The sequence below is a fragment of the Tachysurus vachellii genome, chromosome 20 (genome assembly GCF_030014155.1).
Source record: "Tachysurus vachellii isolate PV-2020 chromosome 20, HZAU_Pvac_v1, whole genome shotgun sequence".
Taxonomy (NCBI): domain Eukaryota; kingdom Metazoa; phylum Chordata; class Actinopteri; order Siluriformes; family Bagridae; genus Tachysurus; species Tachysurus vachellii.
Genome location: NC_083479.1, coordinates 5,108,524 through 5,130,000, shown reverse-complemented (window position 1 = coordinate 5,130,000; position 21,477 = coordinate 5,108,524). Strand labels below are relative to the sequence as shown.

Below are 21,477 nucleotides of genomic sequence, written 5' to 3'. Positions count from 1 at the left end.
AATGTAAAAACAAAGTTTTTCAGTTATTTATTTTCTATGTTCATTCATATATGGGTATTTCATCAATACAGTTTGCTCATGTGTCATTCATTTTATTTTGAAATGAAAACAAAATGAAAAGTATTTTTCTCCCCTTTGGCACACACTAAAATATTTATTTATTGATTGATTGATTGATTGATTGATTGCAACTGTGATTGCCGATTGCTCGGGTTGTGACTCTGAGCTCGTTGTGTGTCCAGGCGGCAGAGGTCAAATCAAACAGAAGAAGAAGACCGTTCCACAGAAAGTCACGATAGCCAAAATCCCACGTGCTAAGAAAAAATATGTCACAAGAGTGTGCGGTTTGGCCACCTTTGGTAAGACGTGCTTTATTTTATTTAATTTTTTTTACTAATAATGATAATTATCAGCGTGAACGATTTTTCTTAAATAAATCGTGAGTGGTCTTTTGTTGCCTTGTGCTGTCTGTTTTCTCCTCAGACATCGATCTTAAAGAGGCTCAGAGATTCTTTGCTCAGAAATTCTCCTGCGGTGCTTCAGTGACAGCAGAGGACGAGATCATCATTCAGGGAGACTTTACAGATGACATCATCGACGTAATCCAGGAGAAGTGGCCTGAGGTGAGGTTCAATCAGCAAAACAAATGAACTTTTTTCTTATTTCGCTTTTCCCCCCTCATGTCCCTCGCATTAAAAACAACTTTCTTTTCTCCAGGTGGATGACGACAGCATCAACGATCTCGGAGAAGTCAAGAAATGAAAATCTGATGTGCACTTTTACTGAAACAGATGCAACATGACACACAAGAAACAAAGAAACAAAACCCACGGACAAATGTACACGTTAACATTGAGTCGTTTTATATCTATTTTATTTACTGTATAGAACATGGTGGACTTGGCCACAACCAAGGCGTTTATTTTCCCTTCTCTCCCTCCCCCAGTTCTAGATAGCTGCTTGTTCTCTTGGTTGCCAAAGGTCTGTTATGATGTTCTCAACACATTACTCAATCAAACTGCAAGCTAATAAATTCCGGGCTCGTTGGCTTGTTCTTCGTATAATGTTTTCTTTCTTTAAAAAAAAAAATAAAAATTTCCTCTAATCGCATTTGTCTTAAAGGTAGGGTCTCCGATTTTTGAGAAATGCTTCAGAAAACTGAGTCGGGCCGAATACTAAACAAATACAAAACAAACGTGTAGCCAATGAGCAGAAAGGGGCGGGTCTTGTCAATATGCGGCGGAGAGAGTGTTCAGTGCGCATGTGTGACATTAGCAGAAAGCGGTTTAAACATTGACATGAAGGATAAAAACAAAGAAAGAAAGGCTTAAGATAAGGCAAGAAGTAGGACCCGTGTTTATATAGGATCAGCTTTCCAGCGCTGGAGAGAACTGATGGAGCGGGAAGTTGGTGCATATTCGCAGATTGGAGTTTCCCCGAGTCAATAACTCCTGAGCTAAACGCTGTTACTACACAAATAACACCTTTTCTATCGTAGTAATGTAGAGAGGCAGCTACAACCACGTTTTGTGTAGTAACAGCGTTTAGCTCAGGAGTTATTGACTCAGGAAACTCCAATCTGTGAACATGTGACCAACTTTACTTAAGACGCCGAGGCACTTTTTTCCTTCTCGATAGGTGAGTAACGTTGCTTTTGTTTTGTTTCACAGAACTAATATATGGCGTCCTTTGCATTATTATGCTTGTGTGTCATTTTGGCTTGTTTGTTTATCTGCAATCGTTTTGTTCTTCCCTTCAGCTATGATAGACACAGTTCTTTCCAGTAGTTGCCTGGGTTACGTATGTATGTGTGGGCGGAGCTATCAATACAGGGGTGGGGCCCATTTGGGTTAGGGACGTGTTTGTTTTGGTGATTTCAAATATCAACATTGGCTTTCAAAAATCGGAGACCCTGCCTTTAATAGAGGTGCTAATGGCTTTGGCTTTCAATGTTCCGTTTAAAATTTACAGGTTATGAACTGATTAGGCGTTTGTGTGTATCTGGGTCAAAGATACAAAGATATACAACAACAGTTTAGGTGTCGAATTTATGATGTTTGTCAGGTAGTTTAGCTGTAGCGCAAAACTGTAGCTACAAACATGTGTAATATCATCATGATGTTGGAGTGGAAGCCAGATTTAGGATTATAATAGCAACTAAGAATCCCAACAGATTTTTTCCCACAAGCCATTAATTTCTGTGCTTATTAGGCTCATTGTCCTACTGTAACATATGTATTTGTCTTAAATGCAAAGGTCTGTTTCATTAGCCTCCATTCCTGTTATCATAGCTTTCCTATTCCTCTTACTGAAATGTAACCCAAGATCATCATGATATCATAGTCATGCAAATTTTGTTTATACCACAATTTTTAACAATATTTTAAGCCTTAATCACAAGTGGCTTCCTTGGAACTGCAATGAGCTAATGATGACATGACTGAGCTTTGCACAGGTTCTATCTTTTTTATTCAGTGAGCTCTACAGCCCTCTACAGTGTAGCTGAACTCGTGGACACTTCGTCCAAGCGCCGACTTTTACCTGACAGTGCTCCTTTGAAAGAATCAAACCTTCACCCGTGTTATAATAAATGTCTTCATCTCAAAGTTGATCAGGTCATGCTTTCCTAAAACAGTCAACTAAGAGTTATCCTGCTTCTAAACTATACATTGCTACTGCTTCATCTCTCCATGTGGTTCATGAGTGAATCGGTTCATGAGTGAATCGACTCTTTGGGTCAATTTAAAGATTCAAAGAGTTGACTTGTAAAAGTTGAGGGGTTGACTCACGTATCTAAAGTGCAGTAATAATGTCTGATTATATTTCTTCAGTTTTCTGTATTCATGATTCTCGAATAAATATAATCAAATACCGTTCAACCGGGACTGAAGTGCGGTCGAATCGAATCAATAACTGAGTTAAGATCTGTGTTCAATCCTGTTTGAGTAACTAAGGAAGCATGAGGGGGCGAAGGCTGTGACCCGTTATAACGTATGTATTGTAGTGTGTTGCAGAACATAAGGACAAGTATGAAAGTATGTTTAACTTTTACTGTTGATGAATGTAACCTCACAAACGGCAACATGATCGTATTCATAAACATAAAATTTTACTGAATTTGAGAAAGCAAATATCACTTTACATTAGAAGGCATACTACTTAAAATGTTAATCTAGGTAATACGTATACAAAGACGTACAACAAGCTAACTTTCAGGGCTCTCAAGTTTTGAAGACAGGCACGAGTGGACCCCCCCCCCCCCCCCCCAAAAAAAAAAAAAAAAAACACTACTGACCACATTATAACCAAATACAAAGTATTTGTTCAATTTCCATTCATTAATTTCAGTGTGTGTGTGTGTGTGAGAGAGAGAGAGAGAGAGATTATGACTGTTGTTTATTCTAAGTGTTTGTTGCCTTTTTGGACTCCTTTATCATTTGTAATGTTGTCTACCATTTAAAACAGTTTTTAGTGTCATGATTGAGGACAATGTCCCGTCCAGAGACAAGCTGTTTCGTGTTGAGGTTTTGTTCAAACCACCATCGAAAATACCCTCTCTAATGAATATGATTTTTTTTCATTGGTTGTTGCGTTAAATCTTACCCAGATACAATAGTGCTGTTTTCTGATTGGCTATTGTGTAGCTTCTTTTTTTGATTGGCTGATAAGTGTCAGGCTCGACTAAGAACTCCGGGGGAGACGCGCTTGACTCCTGCCCAGTTCCATAGAGACAGCGGTGCGGCATATTAAATATATGATAAATAGTCAAAAAGTTTTTCTGCGTGAGAAATACGATGTGTGGCGGGAGAGCGTGAGAAAAGACCCAAATACAACACTCAATGCCTGACACTTGACAGCCCTGAAGCTTTATTTGAACGGCTTCATTTACCGCAATCTTTCTCACTCATTTACATTTACACTCACATTTATGGCATTTGGCAGATGCCCTAACCAGATCGACTTACCGAATAAATAAAGGCTGATACTCACCTTCACGAGTTGTTCAGAGAACCAGACCAAAAAAGAGTCTTGATGAAGGCCTTCTTTAGACCTGGTGCACTGCTGGGTTCGATAAGAGCTTTAAGGTAGGTGGGTGCTGGTCCAGTTTTGGCTTTGCAGGCAAGCATCAGTGTTTTAAATTTAATGCAGGCATCTACAGCAAGCATCAGTAGAGGAAACGTGGTACTGGGATTGTGCAGATGTAGGCCAACTGGAGCGAGTTACGGAAGTCCAGTCTCAAAATAATAAGGGATTGAATAAGCACCTGAGCAGTCTGTGGATAAAAATGGACAAGTCCTTCTGATGTTGTAAAGGAGAACTTGGCATGAGTGTGTCAGGTTTGGAGGACAGTTTGGGGATGAATCACTAGGGTTTTGCTGGGATTGATTTTCATCTGATTAATTGATGAGCGTCATCTTCAATGCACGTCAATGAAAACCCGTGTGAGAATATGACCTTACTAAGACCAGTCTTGGCTAAGGATATTGATTGATCTGGCACCCTGAATAGGACAATTCATTACTGTTGACATTTGCCAGTTTATCTTGGCAAGTCTATCTATGAGCGTGTTTTTAAGAGATGAGTGGAACCTAGAAAATCAGGATATTTATTGAGAAGCAAATACAGTTAAACAAGCGCAAGCAACAGACAGGAGACCACAAAGTTGTATACTGAGTGTAGCACAAATGCAAACAATTGTTTTGTTTTGTTTTGTTTTGTTTGTGTTTCAATGACCACATTTTCCCCTCTGGCTAAGTGTTGCGTGCCGTAGGGTGAGCAGTGGGACATTTCATTTGCCTAGCTAAACATCATTGGTTGTAATCCCTTTTGAGATCATTCTCACACAACACCTGGGTTTGTTGTCTGAACTAGCTTACAGTAACATACATTTGCATGAGTGGAAAATAAAGGACACCCTGAGGTGCACTTCCTCATGGGACGCAAGATAAAACGGCTCAGGAAAGTAAAGTTCTCAGACCTCAGAATTCTGAAGCTCATTTATATTAGTGCTTTCCACATGTCAAACTCTTCGGTTTGTTGCGCCTTCGAGTCCCCTATCCTGGACCAGGTCCTCCCCCCTGTCCTTTGCGTAGAGTTCATTCTCGGCCTCACGGGGAACATTTTGGCCCTCTGCATGTTCGCTTTCCACATGGAGAGCTGGAAGCCCAACTCCATATACCTGGCGCACCTGGCTATAGCCGACTCTGTGGTGCTCTTCTGCTTGCCTTTCAGAGCTGACTACTACCGCAGGCGCAAGGACTGGATTCACGGGGACGCCTTCTGCCGCATCCTGCTCTTCCTCCTTGCAGCCAACAGGGCAGCAGGTATTTTCTTTCTCACGGCTGTGGCTGTGGACCGCTACCTGAAGATCGTGCACCCGCTCAACCGTATCAATCGGATGGACCTGAAGTACGCCATGTGGGTCTCTGCTGGCATGTGGGCGATGATAATAGCCATGACGGCTTACTTGCTTGGCTCTCCACACTTCTTCGAATTCGGCAACCGCACACAATGCGAGAGCTTCAACATATGCATGGGAAGCAACCCTCTTTCAAACTGGCACAATGCTTTCTACGTGATTCAGTTCTGTGTGCCCACGATCATCATTGTCTTCTGCACAGCCTGCATTACATGGCAGCTGAAAAGCAAGACGATAGACACCTCGGGCAAAATCAAGAGGGCCGTACAGTTCATTTTCATCGTTGCTATGGTCTTCATCGTCTGCTTCTTTCCGAGTACTGCCTCACGGATTGCCGTTTGGATACTAAAGGTCTGGTACAGCGAGTGCTCGTACTTCACTGAGGCAAATCTGGCTTTTTACACTTCGGTCGTCTTCACCTATTTCAACAGCGTCCTCAACCCTCTGGTCTACTATTTCTCCACTCCGGCATTCAGTGGGACTATACAGAGCCTTCTTATGAAACTCAGAGGGAAGAAAGCAGAGAGGATTCTGTCGACGGTAACAAGTGATTAAAATAAACGGAGAAAACAAAAGCATGAGCATGTGATGATAAAGTAATTCATACATCACTCTGTACATATCTATACTACTCCAACTTCTACATTTCAAAAGATGATAGATTGTGAAATACTGCTTTTCGTTTTAGTAGTAATGTAGTATTGTAAAAAAAAATCTAAATGAATCTTAATTTTAATAATATTAGTTAAAATATTTTATGCATATACTGTGTTTCTTTTTAAGACTTCAGAACCGAATAAATGTATAAAATGTAATGCAGTTTGAAATCAGATAGTAATGAAGCCTGTTAAGAAATTCTTCTTTCTTTAAGTTCATTAAAATCGAATGTATTTGTGTTGCACATATAAATATGCTCAGTTTTTAAACCATGCATGATTATTTTTTCTGTTTATGGGGAAAACATTGGACTTTCCAAAGCATAAAGTTACTATGGAAAGCCTTGTTATTAATTAAAGTGTATCTTGTATACCCCTAGAGATTTTTTTCTCCCAGCGGCTCATCATTACGACTCCTCCCGTTTGGCATTTTAAATAAATATAATTGCTGTAAGCCTTCTGTTGCACGAAGGATCATTCTGAGAGTGGGGTTTTGCCGTGGTGTATCAGGCACAAGAAGCTTGCTGCGGTTTTTTGACGTACTTATGACTAATAGGAACGGAACACCAATCTCAGATCTTTATGGACGACTGTCATTTAAAAAAAAAAAAATACAGATTTTAGCATTTTTGGAATAAAGCGATGTGTTTTCACTCCGATTCAACCACATGAAAGTGGCTGGGTCGGGAACCTCTGGTCTGCATTCATATGCATTTTTCATTACTTTTAGATTGCTTTGTCCAGCTTGTATTTTTAGACTCATGTGATTCAGGATTCATCAAAAATAGAGCAGGTTTTTTTGTGCAGTCTGGAGCCCAGATTCGTTCTGGATATAAATACAAGGTAAAAGCACAATAGTACCCTTGAATTTCAGAAACCATTCGAATGATATCTACGTAACCAAGTGAAGAAACTACTTACGTTAATACTTAGTCTCATGTCAAATCATATGAATATTTCTGCTAGCAACTGTAAACATTGTGAAAACATCAAAAATTTTCAAAACCTATAGCTCTAATTATAATGTTACATATATTGCGTTATATGTATAATTTCTTTTATATACTCGTTTTCATACAGAGTGACAATAATTCAGGAAAACAAAAAACATGCAACCATCAAAAACTTCGTTCGTTATGATTTATATATAGAATTAGTGCGTATACACTTCAGGAACGGTACAATAATAATTACAGACTGTTCAACGTTAGGATACTAGTTAATCATCTTTTGCTGTTATTAGAAACACCTAGTGTACAATGAGAGACACCACAGGCCACAAGCATGGAAGCAGGATTATAAATGGATAGAGATAACTGACAAATATGTTACAGTACCAAAAGACAGAAAGGTCTGCAGCATTGTTGTACATCGGTACAGTGCATCAGATTTCTTCAATTCAACATTATCGTTATCGTCTACTTTAGCTCTAGTCACAGACACATTCAATGCATATTTTCATGAGGTTTACGCTGGTATGGTTCTGATTTCGTTGCTGATTAACGAGAGAGCTCAGTTTCAATACTTTTGGCCTGTTGTGTACATACGATCTCAAAGCAAAAATGCCCAAAACATAACATACAGTTATTTTTGCATAATGTGCAATTGCAGAACCCGAAAATCATTTTTATTTATTTATTTTATTTATTTTATTTATTTATTGGGGGGGGGGGGTCCAAGTTAATTTGTAAACACTATCTTTGATATAAATATTACTGCTATACATATTCATGGAATTGGATGCAAAGTTGTGTTTTAATCATTTTAGTACACAATGTAAAAACGTTTAAAAAGCCATTCAAGACAGAGTGTTAATCTACCTGTTTTTGACATTTGATATAAAAGAATAACTTAGACAAGTGGCAGTTAAAAATATGTGCTTATTATGTAACAAGGAATGCATTTAAAGTGAGCAGTGCAATAATTTACTTATTTATCGGTCGGCTTTAAACGTCTTTTGGCGCGAAAGCTTCCACGTGTCTGTGATAAGTGTTCGTTTACCACAAAGAGGTCCCGGAATCTCTGTCAAAACATGATCTACGCTATACGCAAAACGATATTAATCACACAAAAGCAGGACATCCCACGTTTACCTTCTTGCTTCTAATCAAGCTTACAAAAATAAGAGCTTATCTACGTCAAAATATTTTCTGCCTTGCCTGCTTTTTAAAATGTGGAACGTCAGTGGTTTAAAAGGTCTGGTCGTCGTTACAGGAATCTGTCCGGTGACCGAATGCCTCGCAGATGTCGCAGTAGGGCCGTTCTCCTCCACGGCTACCGTGATGCGTGCTGTGAGGAGGTGAGTCAGGGGACTGCATTTGGGTGGGACAGTCTTCTGTATCATGTAGGTCAAAATAGTCACAGATGTCACAGAAGACACGTGGCGGCGCTTTCTTCTTCTTCTTCTTGAGCTCGCCCAAACTAAATAAGAAAGTGAAAGTAATGTGATTGACACCATTGTTAAAATCTAGTTCTTAGAACTCATATATTGCATGTAGATGAGTATTGAAGACCCACCCGTCATTTTCATCGTTCCCATTGAACTCAGCCAAGGCCAATTTCTTCAGCTTCACCTTCAGCTCCTCATTCTTTCTCTGAAGATCGACGATGACCGAGTTGAGGAAGTTGATCTGATTAACAAAACAAACAGCTATTAAAACAGTATTCATTGAGGGAAAAGTGTGAGCTCTGTGACTTATCCGGTGTATGGTTGTTGGTACCAGATGGGCTGGTTTGATCATTTCAGAAATTCTTGTAAAAAATAAACAGCATTTTATTTTATAAAATACGAAGGACTTCATGCAACTGGCTAACGCTGTGAAAACGTCTCCATAAGGGGGCGCTACTAGTCAATTAGTGTTTGTATCAATCACTGGTAAAGTAGATGAATTTGGAAATTAAGCTATATAAAGCTTCAAACTTTCTAAACTACAAACCTCAAACACATCCTGTGTGATCACAGGCTACTGTCATTGCACTACAACTGCTGTTTTGTAAAATCACTCAATTTTACACACCCGTAATTTGTCATTGTAATGACGCCAAAGTTTTTGAGCTCATTAACTAAATGCCTACAGCTAAATCTCCCTCATTATAAACACAGAGCTGTCAGTATCCTAACAACAGAAACTTCCTTTAATGTGTTAGTTTTAATCTCTTAATATAATATGCTAATAAAAGCAGAACAACTTCTACATTTGAGCAATGATGTATGAACAAACATCAGAAGATGAAAACAAGAACATTTCTTGTTTACCTGTCCTTCAGCGAACTCCTTCTCTTCTCTAAGCTGGCTTATAGCTGCATCACCTGCACAGAAACACATAATACACATTATAAACCAAACCACGATGACACCGGTGCAGCTATAGTGATAAAACATATCCGGTATGCTATCTTACCTGAGGAATTCTCTTCCTGGTCCTCATTCTGTTTGCCCTCCAGCTTCTGTTCAAGACTGTGCACTCTGCTCTGGAGCTTCACCTTGTCCCGCTCCAGAGAGTCCACCGCAGCCTGGAGAGTTTTAGCCACAGCGTTCTCTCCACGCAGCACTGCAATCTGACACATCAGTGTTCTTATTTCATACCGCCACTAGTAGTTTAGTAATTAAACCACAGTCGTGTATAGAAGCAGACACAGGCTTTGTAGAGTCTGAATTGTTACTCAAAGCTCTCACCTCATTTCTTAACGCTTCTAATTCTTTGTCCTTCTCGGATATCAAAGTGTTGAAGTTTTCCCTAAAAGTGAACACAGTTTTAGCAAAAAGACAAATTATCTACATAAATATGCACAGGAACAAGTAATCTTCACTCTGAATATTTTCTGCAAACAAAACCACGCAGGGAGAAACTTTCCAGCGACCTGCATGTTCTCCAGAACCTACTGTGAATCCTGATATAGCACAGAGCTTATTTTAGGTGATCTCTCCAAGGAATACAGTAGAGTGTTTTTAGCTTCTCCTTCACTGGCCCTCATTTCCCACATGCCTTAAAAAAGCTGCTCTCCACTCCTGTTCTGGCATTTTTGACCATTTCTCACTGGGTGTCAGAACATTTGAAGCAGATACGATGCAATTATTATTTATATTTGATGCAGCTGTATCGATTTGCTGATCTGAATCAGTGACCCTCCAAACTGCGACTCGTGGATTTAGATGAAATGGTTTTAACATTAATATTACAGTTGAAATATATAATTTCATTTGTTTAGAGAACTCCATTAGAAGTGTAAGTTTTTACTCTGGCGTTCAAAACAACGCTGAAGGGACTTAAAATATCAGTCTCAGGAAATAACTGTAATTACAGCCGGGTGGAGTGAAACTGTGTCAGAGCAACTCTCACCTCTCTTTAATCTCCGACTGGTTGTCTGGAGTCGGATGCTCACTTCTGAGCTGCAAAACAAGAAAAGCGCACTATTAAATCTCCATACGCTAATGATGAGTTCTGTGAAAGTCGTAGACACTGTGTAGTAGATGCTACTTATATCTCACCTTCTGGCTGCTGCCTAGCTTTTGAAACAACTTCCCATTTTCTTCCTGAAGGGCCACAAGCCTCATTGACTTCTGGCTGGCTTCCAGATTCAGCTCCTCACTGCCAGGTGAGAAATTATCCTCTCATAAACAGTACCACTCTCCATCACTATAATCATAACAGCAACTAAAAAAAAACTTAGACAAATGATCTTGGTTCCTTGAATGTGGCTTTGTGCTTTTTAAAGACCTATTAATTCTTGTCTCAATGGAATATGACTTGTGGGTAAATGCCCACAAAAAAACAGAACGAAAACCCTTTAAAGGTAAATTTCATGATTTAAACCTGGCTTGATTCGGTGTGGTATAACAAAGGAAAGATGCTGTAGCCGACGGTCTTCTTTCCTCTTTTTCCTTTTCTCTTTTTACTTTCATGACACGCAAACACACAGTGAAAAATAAGGACCCATAAAGATGGTGACTAGATAAAGACTACTCACATTTCTTTGCACAGGCTTCCAATGCGCTGGTTCTCAGAACTGAGCTGCTGCTTGCACACACTAAGTTCCCCCTGATAATTGGAGTTTTGCTGCTTCAGGGTTTCAAGCTGGAAAAGTGGAGATATTAGACACATATTCTCTACATCAATCTCATTGATTTCTGATCAAATATTATAATTAACAAAGTTGATATTCACTTTAACCAGTGACTTTTACTTTTAAAAAAACTGCATCCGTCTACATCACATAGGAACAAACACACAATAGAAAATCAGTAGAACCAAACTCTACTTTTTTTTTTTTATTTTTTATAAGAAGCTTTTTTTTAATGACAACAATTCAGTAATTAAAGCTGACAGCCACAATCGGTATCACATACGAGCATTTTCAAACCTGTTTATCCCAACCGAAACACACCATGCCCTCCATATACCCTGAATAGTAGGTTTACTCTACACTGAGACTAGAAATACAGTACCTGGAAATGAGAGGTATACATTCCTCCTGAGTAGCTCTGCTGCAAAGCTGCTACATCCATGTCTGTGTAGCCTTAAAACCTTTTTATGCAGACAAACCAGCAAGCTCAATAATGCATTGCCACAGACCCCCTGCAGAGTGACAGCGAAAGAGCACGCGAGAGCAGCTTACACAGCATGCACACGTTCTGGAGATGCCGCCGTCCTGAGCACTCACATTCACACCCTCTCCGACATGTTTCACAAGACAGCTTCAATATGTAAGCACAGCCAAGCTCCTCCCTCTCCCTGTCTCTTTGTGCCTTGCAGTCTCTCTCTTAGCACTACCCCCCTCCATATTCAGATTTTTCCTCCATTTCCATCCGACATTCTCCACCAATCCGGTCCATTTATCCATTCACCGCCTTCACGACTGTCGCTAGGCATCCTGCATCCAGCACCTGTTCTCTCTGCGTCCATGTTATTTCTCAGCTCTGCCAATTGTCTGACTGTAGATACTGATTCACAAAATCTGTCACATTACGCACATTTAGCATCACAATGCTGCTACAACCCACAGACTGCCCTGTCTAATGGGATGTAGGATTTTCATAGGATTTGTGAGGCAAACAGTTCTGACTAATCTGAAATCTAAAATTGCCTGTTTCTATTTCTTTTAAAGGAAATTTAATACAGAAGGGCAAAATCAAATCTTGAATATTAACATTGCACAAATAGGTGAATGAGTGCAGCTTCCGTCGCCTGATGTTCTGCCCAGCCAAGTGGAACAAGGCAGCCAGCCACCAAGCTCAAAGAAACATGTGCATGATTACATCATGTGTGGAAAAGTGTTAACACAGACTGACAGAGTGAGAGAGTAAGACAGACAAAGCTATGATTAAAAAGCTCACAGTTCGCAGTGCAAGATTTATTTTTTTTTGCTGTATGAGCAGCGCACAGGCTCCCCGTGACCCGAGGTAGTTCGGATAAGCGGTAGAAAATGAATGAATGAATGAATGAATGAATGTATGAGCAGCTATGGCACATTTTTCTAATGTTTTCAATGTACTGTTACTTTTCAAATTTCACAGCACGATATGAAATAACGGACTTCGAATGTATGTCTATCAGGCTGCTCTTATGTATTTTAGTTTGATAGTAAAAGTTTTATAGCCATACAGAAAAAAGATATGGAGATCTAAAAAAAAAAAGAAAAAATAAGAACATTATGCTTAATGTGTTTAACGGCCCTACAGATGCCGCAGAACCCTGAATGCTAATGTCCTTTTAGTGTCCTTTCAGTAATTACATAAGCTCACATGCTACCACACGCTGTGCATAAAGCTGTAAGGCAAACCACTCACAAGTTGAGCAACAGCTGCATCGTGATGTCAGTCTGTTAGATTTCTTTTACGGTTCATTCAACATCATACCTGGAACATGTGCACACTTCATACCTGGGGCCAATTAAGAGTCATAGAGTCATGTATTTATCTACCAGCATGTTTCTGGGAGGGGGAAGAAAACCGGAGAACCAAGAGTGCATACAAACAAGGAGACAATTAATGTGACATTAGGTTCAAACACGAGTCAAGCAAAATGATTTGATACATCACTTCAAATCTCCACCCTCTGCAAGAACAATTAATCCCTGAGTTTAAGGCCACAAAATCAAGTCAGCAATTATTTCCCAGAAGGTCAACCTCACATCAACCCATTCAGAAAAAGTCAAGCTTCCTCACCTCCTGGTGCAGCTGCTGATTTCTTTGTTTTAGTTGTTCCAAAGCGTCTGCAGACTGGATATTCTGGGAATTAGGTATTAGGAATTAGGAAAAACATTAGGTTAAAATAACAGCACCAAGGCTTTCTGACATAAAAAACATATTTACAACTTTTAATTTATGGTCTCTGGTGATCTTTCTTATTGTCACTGTGCATCTCACATTCCGTAAGAATGGAAGGCTTGGTGAAAGACAATGGGAGGAAGAACTCTTTAGCTTGTACAAAGATGCCACTGTTTGTCAAAGCATTGCAATGTCTTTCTCTGTGACTGGGATGCTTGGGGAGCTATGCTGCTTGGTCACCTTTACCACACTGGTACTTGCTGCTGCCTCTCCCTTAGTTCTCTCACTAATCAAAGCTTCACTCATTGACTTGACTTGAGAACACACTTCACTCTTAGTTTTGTCTTGATCTTAGTCTGAAGAGTTTTTGAGGCTTATTGCATTTACTAATTGCCAGGTCACACTAAAGGCTATATTACCTGTCCTGTTGTACATCTTTAGTTAGTTTATCTGATTCCTTTCTGAAGTTTCACGTAGCTCAATACAGTAATACCAGGTTGGTGTGAATGAACAGTTGTCTGCATTTATGTCTATTACCAAGACAACGGGGCACCCTTGGTGATACCCCTGCTGCTCAACAATGGGCATGTTTAAATGGTCAACCAGTAAGCTATGCATTTATAGCCTCAATTTCCAAAAGGGAGTTGGAGCGATATAATTTGCTGAGAAAGCCGTTTTTTCCCCACTAATTTCTTCATGCCTGCAGAACAGACAGAAGGAGCTACGGAGTAGATTCCCTCCAAGTGAGGTATGCGCTGCCAAGTAGGAAATTCAGTCAGTGTAATTCTGTAGACCTGATCCCTTGGGAATTTTAACATAGTTTACTAGAAGGAAGTTGCACAGGAATTTTCCATGCTTATTTTTCGCTTATTTAAGTGAAAATGACAAACATTGGAAATGGTGGAAGTGGTTGTTTAGTGATGTTGGACTATTGACCGGAAAGTCACGAGTTTAAATCCCAGAATCACCAGCTCAGCTGTATAAATAAGGTAAATGTAAGTCGCTCCGATTAAGGGCTATAAATGGCAAGTTCCATAAATGCAAATGTAGATACTGAATCAGCATGTACCACTAAAAACGTATTGCTTGTTCATTAACTGCACTTATTCTTTAATAAATTCTTCATCACTGAGCTAGATCTGTTCTGTACTTTTAAGGTCGGCTCCTCACCTGGGTTTTGTCCTTGAACATCTGTAGCTCAACCACCTTCTGCTCCAGCTCTGCAGTCCTTTCCTTCACTTTTCTCAGCTCCTGCTCTGCTCTGCCTAGTTTCTCCTGCAGCTCCGTCTCCCGCTGTTCGTGCTCCTCGTTACGCTGCTGCTCCTGCTGTTGCCTGGAGGCTGTCTCCTCCTCCAGCTTCTGCCTTTCACTGTGCATTTGCTCCAGTTGTTCCTTGTCTGCCTGCATGCTTTTCTGCATTTCTACAAGCAGAAGGATAATCACTCATATCAGCATAGACACTCTTCACTCAAACAAACATCTATAATGCAAATACAGAATAATGGGATGCTATTCTACTGCTATATTGTGCAAAACTATAGAGTTCTTCACCTTACTATGTATATGCAGCAATGCAAAAGAATAATACAAAGGTTCAACAACATCCAGATGTTTATACAAGCCATGGATGTGATTTTTTTTTTACCTTGTAAGGAGAGTGCAATTTTTTTTCTTTCTTCAGCTTCTGTATCAAGTTTTTTTTTCTGTGATAATGAAATACAAATGAGCATAAGCTAATGGAGCCATTTAAGATTTTGGTGCTTGACTGTTCTATATCACTTCACAAAGTAAAATACATTATAAATACATTATTGCACAGCACATAATTTCTAAAAGTCAACATTGTCAGAAAGCAGTGAGAAATATGTTTTCCACCATGAGTGAGTCAGGACAGGACGAAGGATTTGTGCTGTGCGGATTCTAATCTGTGCTTTTAAGTTCCAGAGAAAGTAAAATATGTTTAAAAGAGTGACTTCTTTATAGCTGCTATAACATAAATGATAACACAAACTTGTCTTGTGGAAGTTCCTTAACATGATAATTTTGTGATACTCCTTAAAGGTAACTATAAATGGTTAATAATATAATTTATAAAAAAGGTGTCAAATCGGCTGTAAAGAATGGTATATTTATATAGAGCAAATGAACATCATACCAAATCCTCCTGCTGATTCTGAAGGGAGGCGTTCTCCTGATGAGAGGAAGTGAGTCTCTGCTGAAGGAGCAATACCTCCTTGTGTCTTGCCTCCAGCTCATTGCTCAGCTCCCTAACCTGTGAGGATAAAGAGAACACAATCTGTTCAAGCACTGTATAAGTATTAATATAAACTGAATAAGTTATAAAATGTTCCTCAGCCACTTCCACTGATAATTTAGTTCACCCAATGTATTTATTATTTATTGGTTCACTCAAAGTATTTAAGAAAAACAGAACTATGTATTTAAATATAATACTTTTTAACACTATATACTAGCTCTTGTATAATAAAAAAAAGAAGTTTACAATTTACAGACACAGTGAAACAAAGGCTCGGACCTTTTTGTCCTGTAATGGAGGTGAGCCTGATCCAGCTTCTGCTCGCTGAGATCGCAGGCGTAGCTGCAACTCTGACACTTCCTTCTCCAACTCCATGATCCGGGACCTCTCAGATACTGTGGCCACCTATAACAAGAGACACACTGCCATTACCTACTGAACACAGCAGCACATAAAAAGACACACATCATAACAGAGGCGGCACCTTTAATAGCAGGCATAACTAATTTTCAGAACAGATAACTAGTATTTCTGAAAAAGCTGTTGATGTTGATCATCTTGTTAATGAAAACTTCGAACCTACCTCTCTGCATCATGCAAAAAAAGGCAAAAGTGTCAGAAATACGCGGCATTGACTCAAGCCCCGAGAGACCGTTCATGCAGTCTTACTCATCAAGACGCCGGGCCTTATTTGATAATGTGAGACTGAATTACCCTAGTATCCTCTAACTCCCTCTGGAGTTTATCAGCTTTGGTCTTTTCAAAGAGAAGGCTCTGTTCAAGCTCCTTAATGTGGGCATGCTCCAGTTTGGTCTGCGTCTGTTAGTAGAAAGAGGAGAGCAGAAAGAGAACAGCGGTGCTGCAGTCACATGCAAGCCTAACGCCAAGTATGAAAAGCCTCACGCAAGCCTTGACATCATCCACTGTCGATGAATGAGGACAAAGAGAGTAGTGGCACAAGAGCTGCGTGTGTGGCAGCTGGACACAACGGAAGAAGACGAGAATGGCAACAAGGGCATCGCAGAAAAAAAAACAAGGATCGGAGAAACCAAAACACAAGGAACTCAAGGATGAGTAAGAAACTCATGGGAGCAAACAAATGATTGAAAGAATAAAAACATGAACAAGACGTTAAATGAGAAGTTGAATGAGAAGTTGAATGAGAAGTGAATGACAGTACACATTTCTTTGAAATAACAATTTAGTATAAATCATAAGCATATGTGAGCATAAACAGAAAACGGAGTTATGTAAAAGCATAATATCTGTATTAAATGCATGAATACACATCTATAAATGAATACAAATTAAAATAATGCTTTAGATAGGAAGACGTAATAAGAACCTGAACATGCTCAGAGCAAGATCTAAAACAAGGACTGCAGAAAATGATTCAAATCGAAAAGAAATTGACTTTAATAGTATTGAAGATTACTTGACAATATAAATAAATGACATGCAATTAATGAAAAGCTTATCTTATATATGTATTGCTTAATAGAGTGGCTTGTTCCTACTATGTAAATGGAGATCATCAGTGTATCACTTTACCTCTAAGTCACCTTTGGTAATATAAGCTTCTTCTACACGGAATTGAAGATCTTCTACCTTCCTGAATAACAGACCAAAGAACTTTCCATTAGTATTAACTTGTTGCAAAAAAACCCTCTTATATCTCATACTCTCATAGTGTATGATAAACTTTACCTTTTTTCCTCTTCGAGCTGATTTAACAACTCCACTTTTTCCCTGTCTGCCGTCTCCACAAGCCTGCGTAGCTGGTCTAGTTTTGCCTCCATTTCAAGAACATACTTGTGACACAAGCACATATAGGCATGTTTAAAATATACAGATGTAATTATGTTTTTATGAAAATCACAGAAATATGTATATACCACAATGCAGCATCAAGAGCGTAAACACTCAGCTGACCTGCTCCTGGCCTTTTCTGAGCAAGGCCAACTCCTGCTGCACCTCTCCAGCATGGCAGGTTGCCTTAGCCACTTCTGTTCTCTCTAGATCCCTCTCAGCCAGGAGTTGTTCAATGTGCTGCTGTTTCTCCTTCAGAGCCTCCAGCAAGGCTGTGGTCCCAGAGATCTTTCTTGCATAGCGAGATGAGGTCTCCGTCAGCTAGGAAATGAGAAAGACCAAAAAAAAACTTTGATGGCAGGATTCAAGTTGCATACATATCTCACTAAACGTTCAGTGTAACCAACATAAATGCATGTATGAGGTAGAAGGACTTACCAGGCCTGCGCGACTGGGTTTTCCCCCTACAGAAGAAGTGACTGAGCTCAGTGAGCTGACTGAAGAGGCGCTGGGGCTATGCTGCAGAGTAGAATGGCGCCTTGAGTTTTTGGCTTTGGTGGTGGACGGGAAGCCAATGCGAGTCACTTTATGTGTTGGAGCAAACAGACCGTACTTTGGTAGACACTGAAAATACCTAAAAGAGATGGAAAAAATGGTTATAGAATTCTATAAAAAATAGAATGCACACTTATGTTGGTACGTATGTGGTCATACCTGGAACCAGCCACTGCGCCATCATTCTTCCCAAGCGGCTCATCAAGCTCCACCCCACACCATTCACCTTTAGCGAAATCAGTCTCACCCAGAAATCGCACAACACCTGCCTTCGTTCCCCCAATCTGCCATTAAGAATGCGACAGAAGTGTTATGTATCCAAACACCTTAAGAATGATTCATTATTGTTAGTAAGTATAAAGCTGTGCACAGCATAGAGATAGCTTTGAGCTCTTGCAAGTGGTTTGCATCACTGTTCATCTACAGTGAGAGAACAGTGCCAACCTTCCCATCTGGCCACAAATAGCAGTGAGATCACCATGATCCTCTGAGCTTTTTGGAAGAACCTACAGCGGTTTAACTGGGGAAGTTCCAGCCACTTCCAACTTTTAAATCAGCTATAAATATGTATAATCTTTTTAAATATAGACATAAATGAAAGCAGCACTAGACAGAGTAACAAAGAGAGCGTTAGTCTTCATGTCCCTCAATCATTCTACAAGAACAGGTCCATTGTCACCCACATAAAAGCATTTTATGTTTCCTAAACTCTAAAAATGTCATGATGAATCACAACTGCGGAGGTAGGCACCAGCACAAATACAGCAGTGAAGCCCTGTTTGCTGACACCAGCAAGAGTTTAAATTTTACAGGAAGGAAAAAGGTGAAAGAATGGGATTCTTGGAGATTTGTCACTTGAAATTCTTTTTCAACCTACAGTCTGCCACATAAATCTAACTCTGAAATCCTGTTATTCTTGCAATGATGATGTAAGGTGCCAAAAATTCCAGTTGTCCATTCTCTTTTTGGATGCCGAAAAAGTCTTAAGAAAGAAACATTTCTAAGAAACCGGATGTGAGGAATGAAATATTTCTTTTTCTAAGATGTCCATTTTTTTTTTTAACAATTTAGCAATACTGTTTCAGAATTCTCTAAACATTTATTCCAAAGATACAATATGCTCAGGCTCTTATATAAATATTATATACATGCTCACCAGTACACGATCGCCTAGCTTCATCTCCCGTTTTCCCTTCATGGTCGAATCTGTCTCAGACAGGTTAGAGACAGAACCGCTGGCCGCTGTGGCCAGGTTTGTTGAGGTCTTTGTAGCGGTAGCTGCTTGACCTTCATCGGCAGCAGCATTTGGAATGACAGCAGAAGAAACCTGGTTGGTGGAAGATGGTGCACCATTGGCCTCACACTCCGGAAGAGGAGTCCGGGACAGTTTGGAAGGCCGGGTGAAGATGCCTCGCAAGTCCTCGCACTGGAAGTAGCGCACTCCTGCGACAGAGCCATCGTTCTTTCCTATAGGATCATCCAAAACAATGCCTGCCCACTGGCCTGGTGCAAACTGGGTTCCACCAACAAACTGAACATATCCTGGCTTATTACCGTTCACCCATACACGTTCACCGACAGTAAACTCTGCTGCTGAATCATTACCAACTGGAGCTTTGGCTGCAAATAAATACACAAGACATTAGTTTAGGACCAAATCCATATGTTAGGTCACATCAGGTATTAATGACACCTGTAATATTTTCTTACCTGTGGGAGGGGAGGTTTTGGTTGGTACAGAGCTAGGCCTACTGATCTTAGTAGGTGGTTTGAGACCACTTGGCTTCCCTGTACTCATGTTTTCTCACTCTGTGCATGTAAATACGTTGACCTTGCAGGGTAATATTGGAAGTTAAACCTTTGCCTAATTTGAGAGATAATAGCCATAATTAGGATAAAACAGTCAAATCGAATATTTGTGTTTGTATCGAAATGGGCTTGGTTGCATTTGGAATTGTGATTTGTGAACATGCAACAGTGACATTGTTATATAAGCTAGCAATGTTTTATAGGAACACTTTTAAAAAGCTATGGGGGGGAAAAAACAATACAAGATATACCAGGTAGACACTTTGGTTGCATGATGTCAATTTCTGTCCTATGATAATAAATAAGTACATGTCAAGTTCCTTTCTAAACCTCATAAACCCATCTAACACTGTATATTAAAACAGTTTCAGAACCAAGAATCATTTAAAGACATTTCCAAAAGGAAAATGCAGAAGAATTTCCCAAAAACGTTTAGCGTTATATAAATAAATATAAATATAATGTAAAATAATCATTTTTATAATGTCGCATGGTATTTTCTCAATTTGAAAAAAGTGACTAAGATAAAGCTACAGTTAATCATCTCGTTCCTTTTAACAAGCTACAAACAAAAACACACATCGTTCATTGCTCACTGGGGCCTTTAATCAACTAGACGACACGTAAATAGCGGCTTCTTCTACACTCAAAACAGCTGACATTATTTGTTTACTGGTAGCCACTTCTACCTTTCGTCTTTGGCTTGAAATACATTATTATTGTATAGTACTGACGTAGTAAACCCTGTGATACTTTCTTATTTTTTAATAATAGATCTCGAAACTCATTTCCTCTAAGAACTTTGCTAGCTATCCGCGTTAACCAGAAAAATGAGCTGCCTACGTTTCTCTTAACGGCTAAGAAAAATACAGCTAATTTCAATAGCCCACGATATTTGTACATGTATAACACATTGGCTAGCGAGCTACTGCGATTAGAAAAGCTAATGTCTTACCTTCTAAATCAAACACTGCCCCACCCCAAGAAGTGAAGGAATGTTATGAGCTGCATCCCAGGGGTTTGTTCCGTTAGTTTTCACTCTCTCTCTCTCTCTCTCACACACACACACACACACACACACACACACGTATGGTAACAGAGGCTATGACACTAGCTAGCACTAGCAGGCAAGCTAGCCATCAGCTTCATCCTTTCACGCCCAAACCTGGCTAATCTAGCTAACTGGAATAATATGGCGCAGTAACTTTATTACAGGGACCAGGTTTTAAATCAAGTAAGTTTCATATAAGTAAACAAGACATGAAATTTAGAACACACAAAAACCTGTCTACTCACAAACAAAACTGTTCTTTCATGAAACGTTATCCAGAGAGCTGCATAGCATGATAAAGAATAACATCAGCGCCAGGCAAACCCTGCGTTGCTATGGCAACTGGCGAACCTCCTTCACGAGACTATGTCTATGACTATGACTAGAACGTCTAATGGCCCTAAATGCATCTGTACTGCACTTCCATATATCATTTATTTCCGAACTTATTTCATAAAATTGCTCGTTTTAAAATGGACAAAACATTTACGTGACCTGGAGTTGATGCTGGAGGGAAAACTGTGGTCACTGGCTGCCTCTAGTGGTGGAACAGAACAAAAATAACGTCCAGTATCATTCACAAGAGTCGAACTAGAACTGGATTCGTTTACAAGGCGAGGAAGAATAATCGAATTATCAACAGATAATTTTATT

The 21,477-nt window shown here is 39.6% G+C and overlaps 3 protein-coding genes across 4 annotated transcripts in view; 2 read left to right on the top strand and 1 right to left on the bottom strand.

Moving 5' to 3' along the window:
* Positions 1-1,064, top strand: part of denr (density-regulated protein) — a 3,575-nt gene extending 2,511 nt beyond the window's left edge. The window contains exons 6-8 of the mRNA XM_060895530.1: positions 243-359; positions 484-623; positions 718-1,064. Of these exons, the coding sequence (XP_060751513.1) occupies positions 243-359; positions 484-623; positions 718-762 (302 nt within the window). The 3' untranslated portion in view covers positions 763-1,064. The remainder of the gene's footprint in view (positions 1-242; positions 360-483; positions 624-717) is intronic.
* Positions 1,065-4,849: 3,785 nt separating this feature from the next.
* Positions 4,850-6,210, top strand: hcar1-2 (hydroxycarboxylic acid receptor 1-2). Its single transcript, XM_060896162.1, has one exon. It carries the CDS (start codon positions 4,934-4,936, stop codon positions 5,972-5,974), a length of 1,041 nt encoding a protein of 346 aa, XP_060752145.1. The 5' UTR covers positions 4,850-4,933; the 3' UTR covers positions 5,975-6,210.
* A 991-nt stretch (positions 6,211-7,201) lies between these two features.
* On the bottom strand, positions 7,202-21,005 carry LOC132863246 (CAP-Gly domain-containing linker protein 1-like). 2 transcript variants are annotated; one of them, XM_060895948.1, is made up of 22 exons: positions 20,728-21,005; positions 19,674-19,827; positions 19,120-19,583; positions 18,123-18,247; positions 17,847-18,042; positions 17,532-17,729; positions 17,307-17,410; positions 17,151-17,211; positions 16,314-16,418; positions 15,879-16,004; positions 15,498-15,614; positions 14,988-15,045; positions 14,513-14,763; positions 13,241-13,303; positions 11,044-11,150; positions 10,565-10,664; positions 10,416-10,465; positions 9,752-9,812; positions 9,477-9,633; positions 9,332-9,384; positions 8,593-8,705; positions 7,202-8,496 (listed from the first exon to the last, which is right to left on the bottom strand). In XM_060895948.1, the coding sequence occupies exons 2-22, from the start codon at positions 19,759-19,761 to the stop codon at positions 8,265-8,267; spliced, it is 2,829 nt and encodes a 942-aa protein (XP_060751931.1). In that variant the 5' UTR covers positions 19,762-19,827; positions 20,728-21,005; the 3' UTR covers positions 7,202-8,264. The 2 variants fall into 2 exon arrangements, with proteins under 2 accessions (XP_060751931.1, XP_060751933.1); XM_060895950.1 differs by lacking the exon at positions 16,314-16,418 and having other exon boundaries at positions 20,728-21,004.
* Between the last annotated feature and the right edge of the window lie 472 nt (positions 21,006-21,477).

Bases quoted from the DNA above. Each gene is read 5' to 3' on its own strand.
- hcar1-2 (XM_060896162.1), top strand. From the start codon at position 4,934: ATGGGACGCAAGATAAAACGGCTCAGGAAAGTAAAGTTCTCAGACCTC.
- LOC132863246 (XM_060895948.1), bottom strand. From the start codon at position 19,761: ATGAGTACAGGGAAGCCAAGTGGTCTCAAACCACCTACTAAGATCAGT. The intron at 19,584-19,673 runs GTAAGAAAATAT...ATTTATTTGCAG, and splicing joins CAAAACCTCCCCTCCCACAG to CCAAAGCTCCAGTTGGTAAT. The intron at 15,615-15,878 runs GTCCGAGCCTTT...TTATCCTCACAG, and splicing joins CTCCATTACAGGACAAAAAG to GTTAGGGAGCTGAGCAATGA.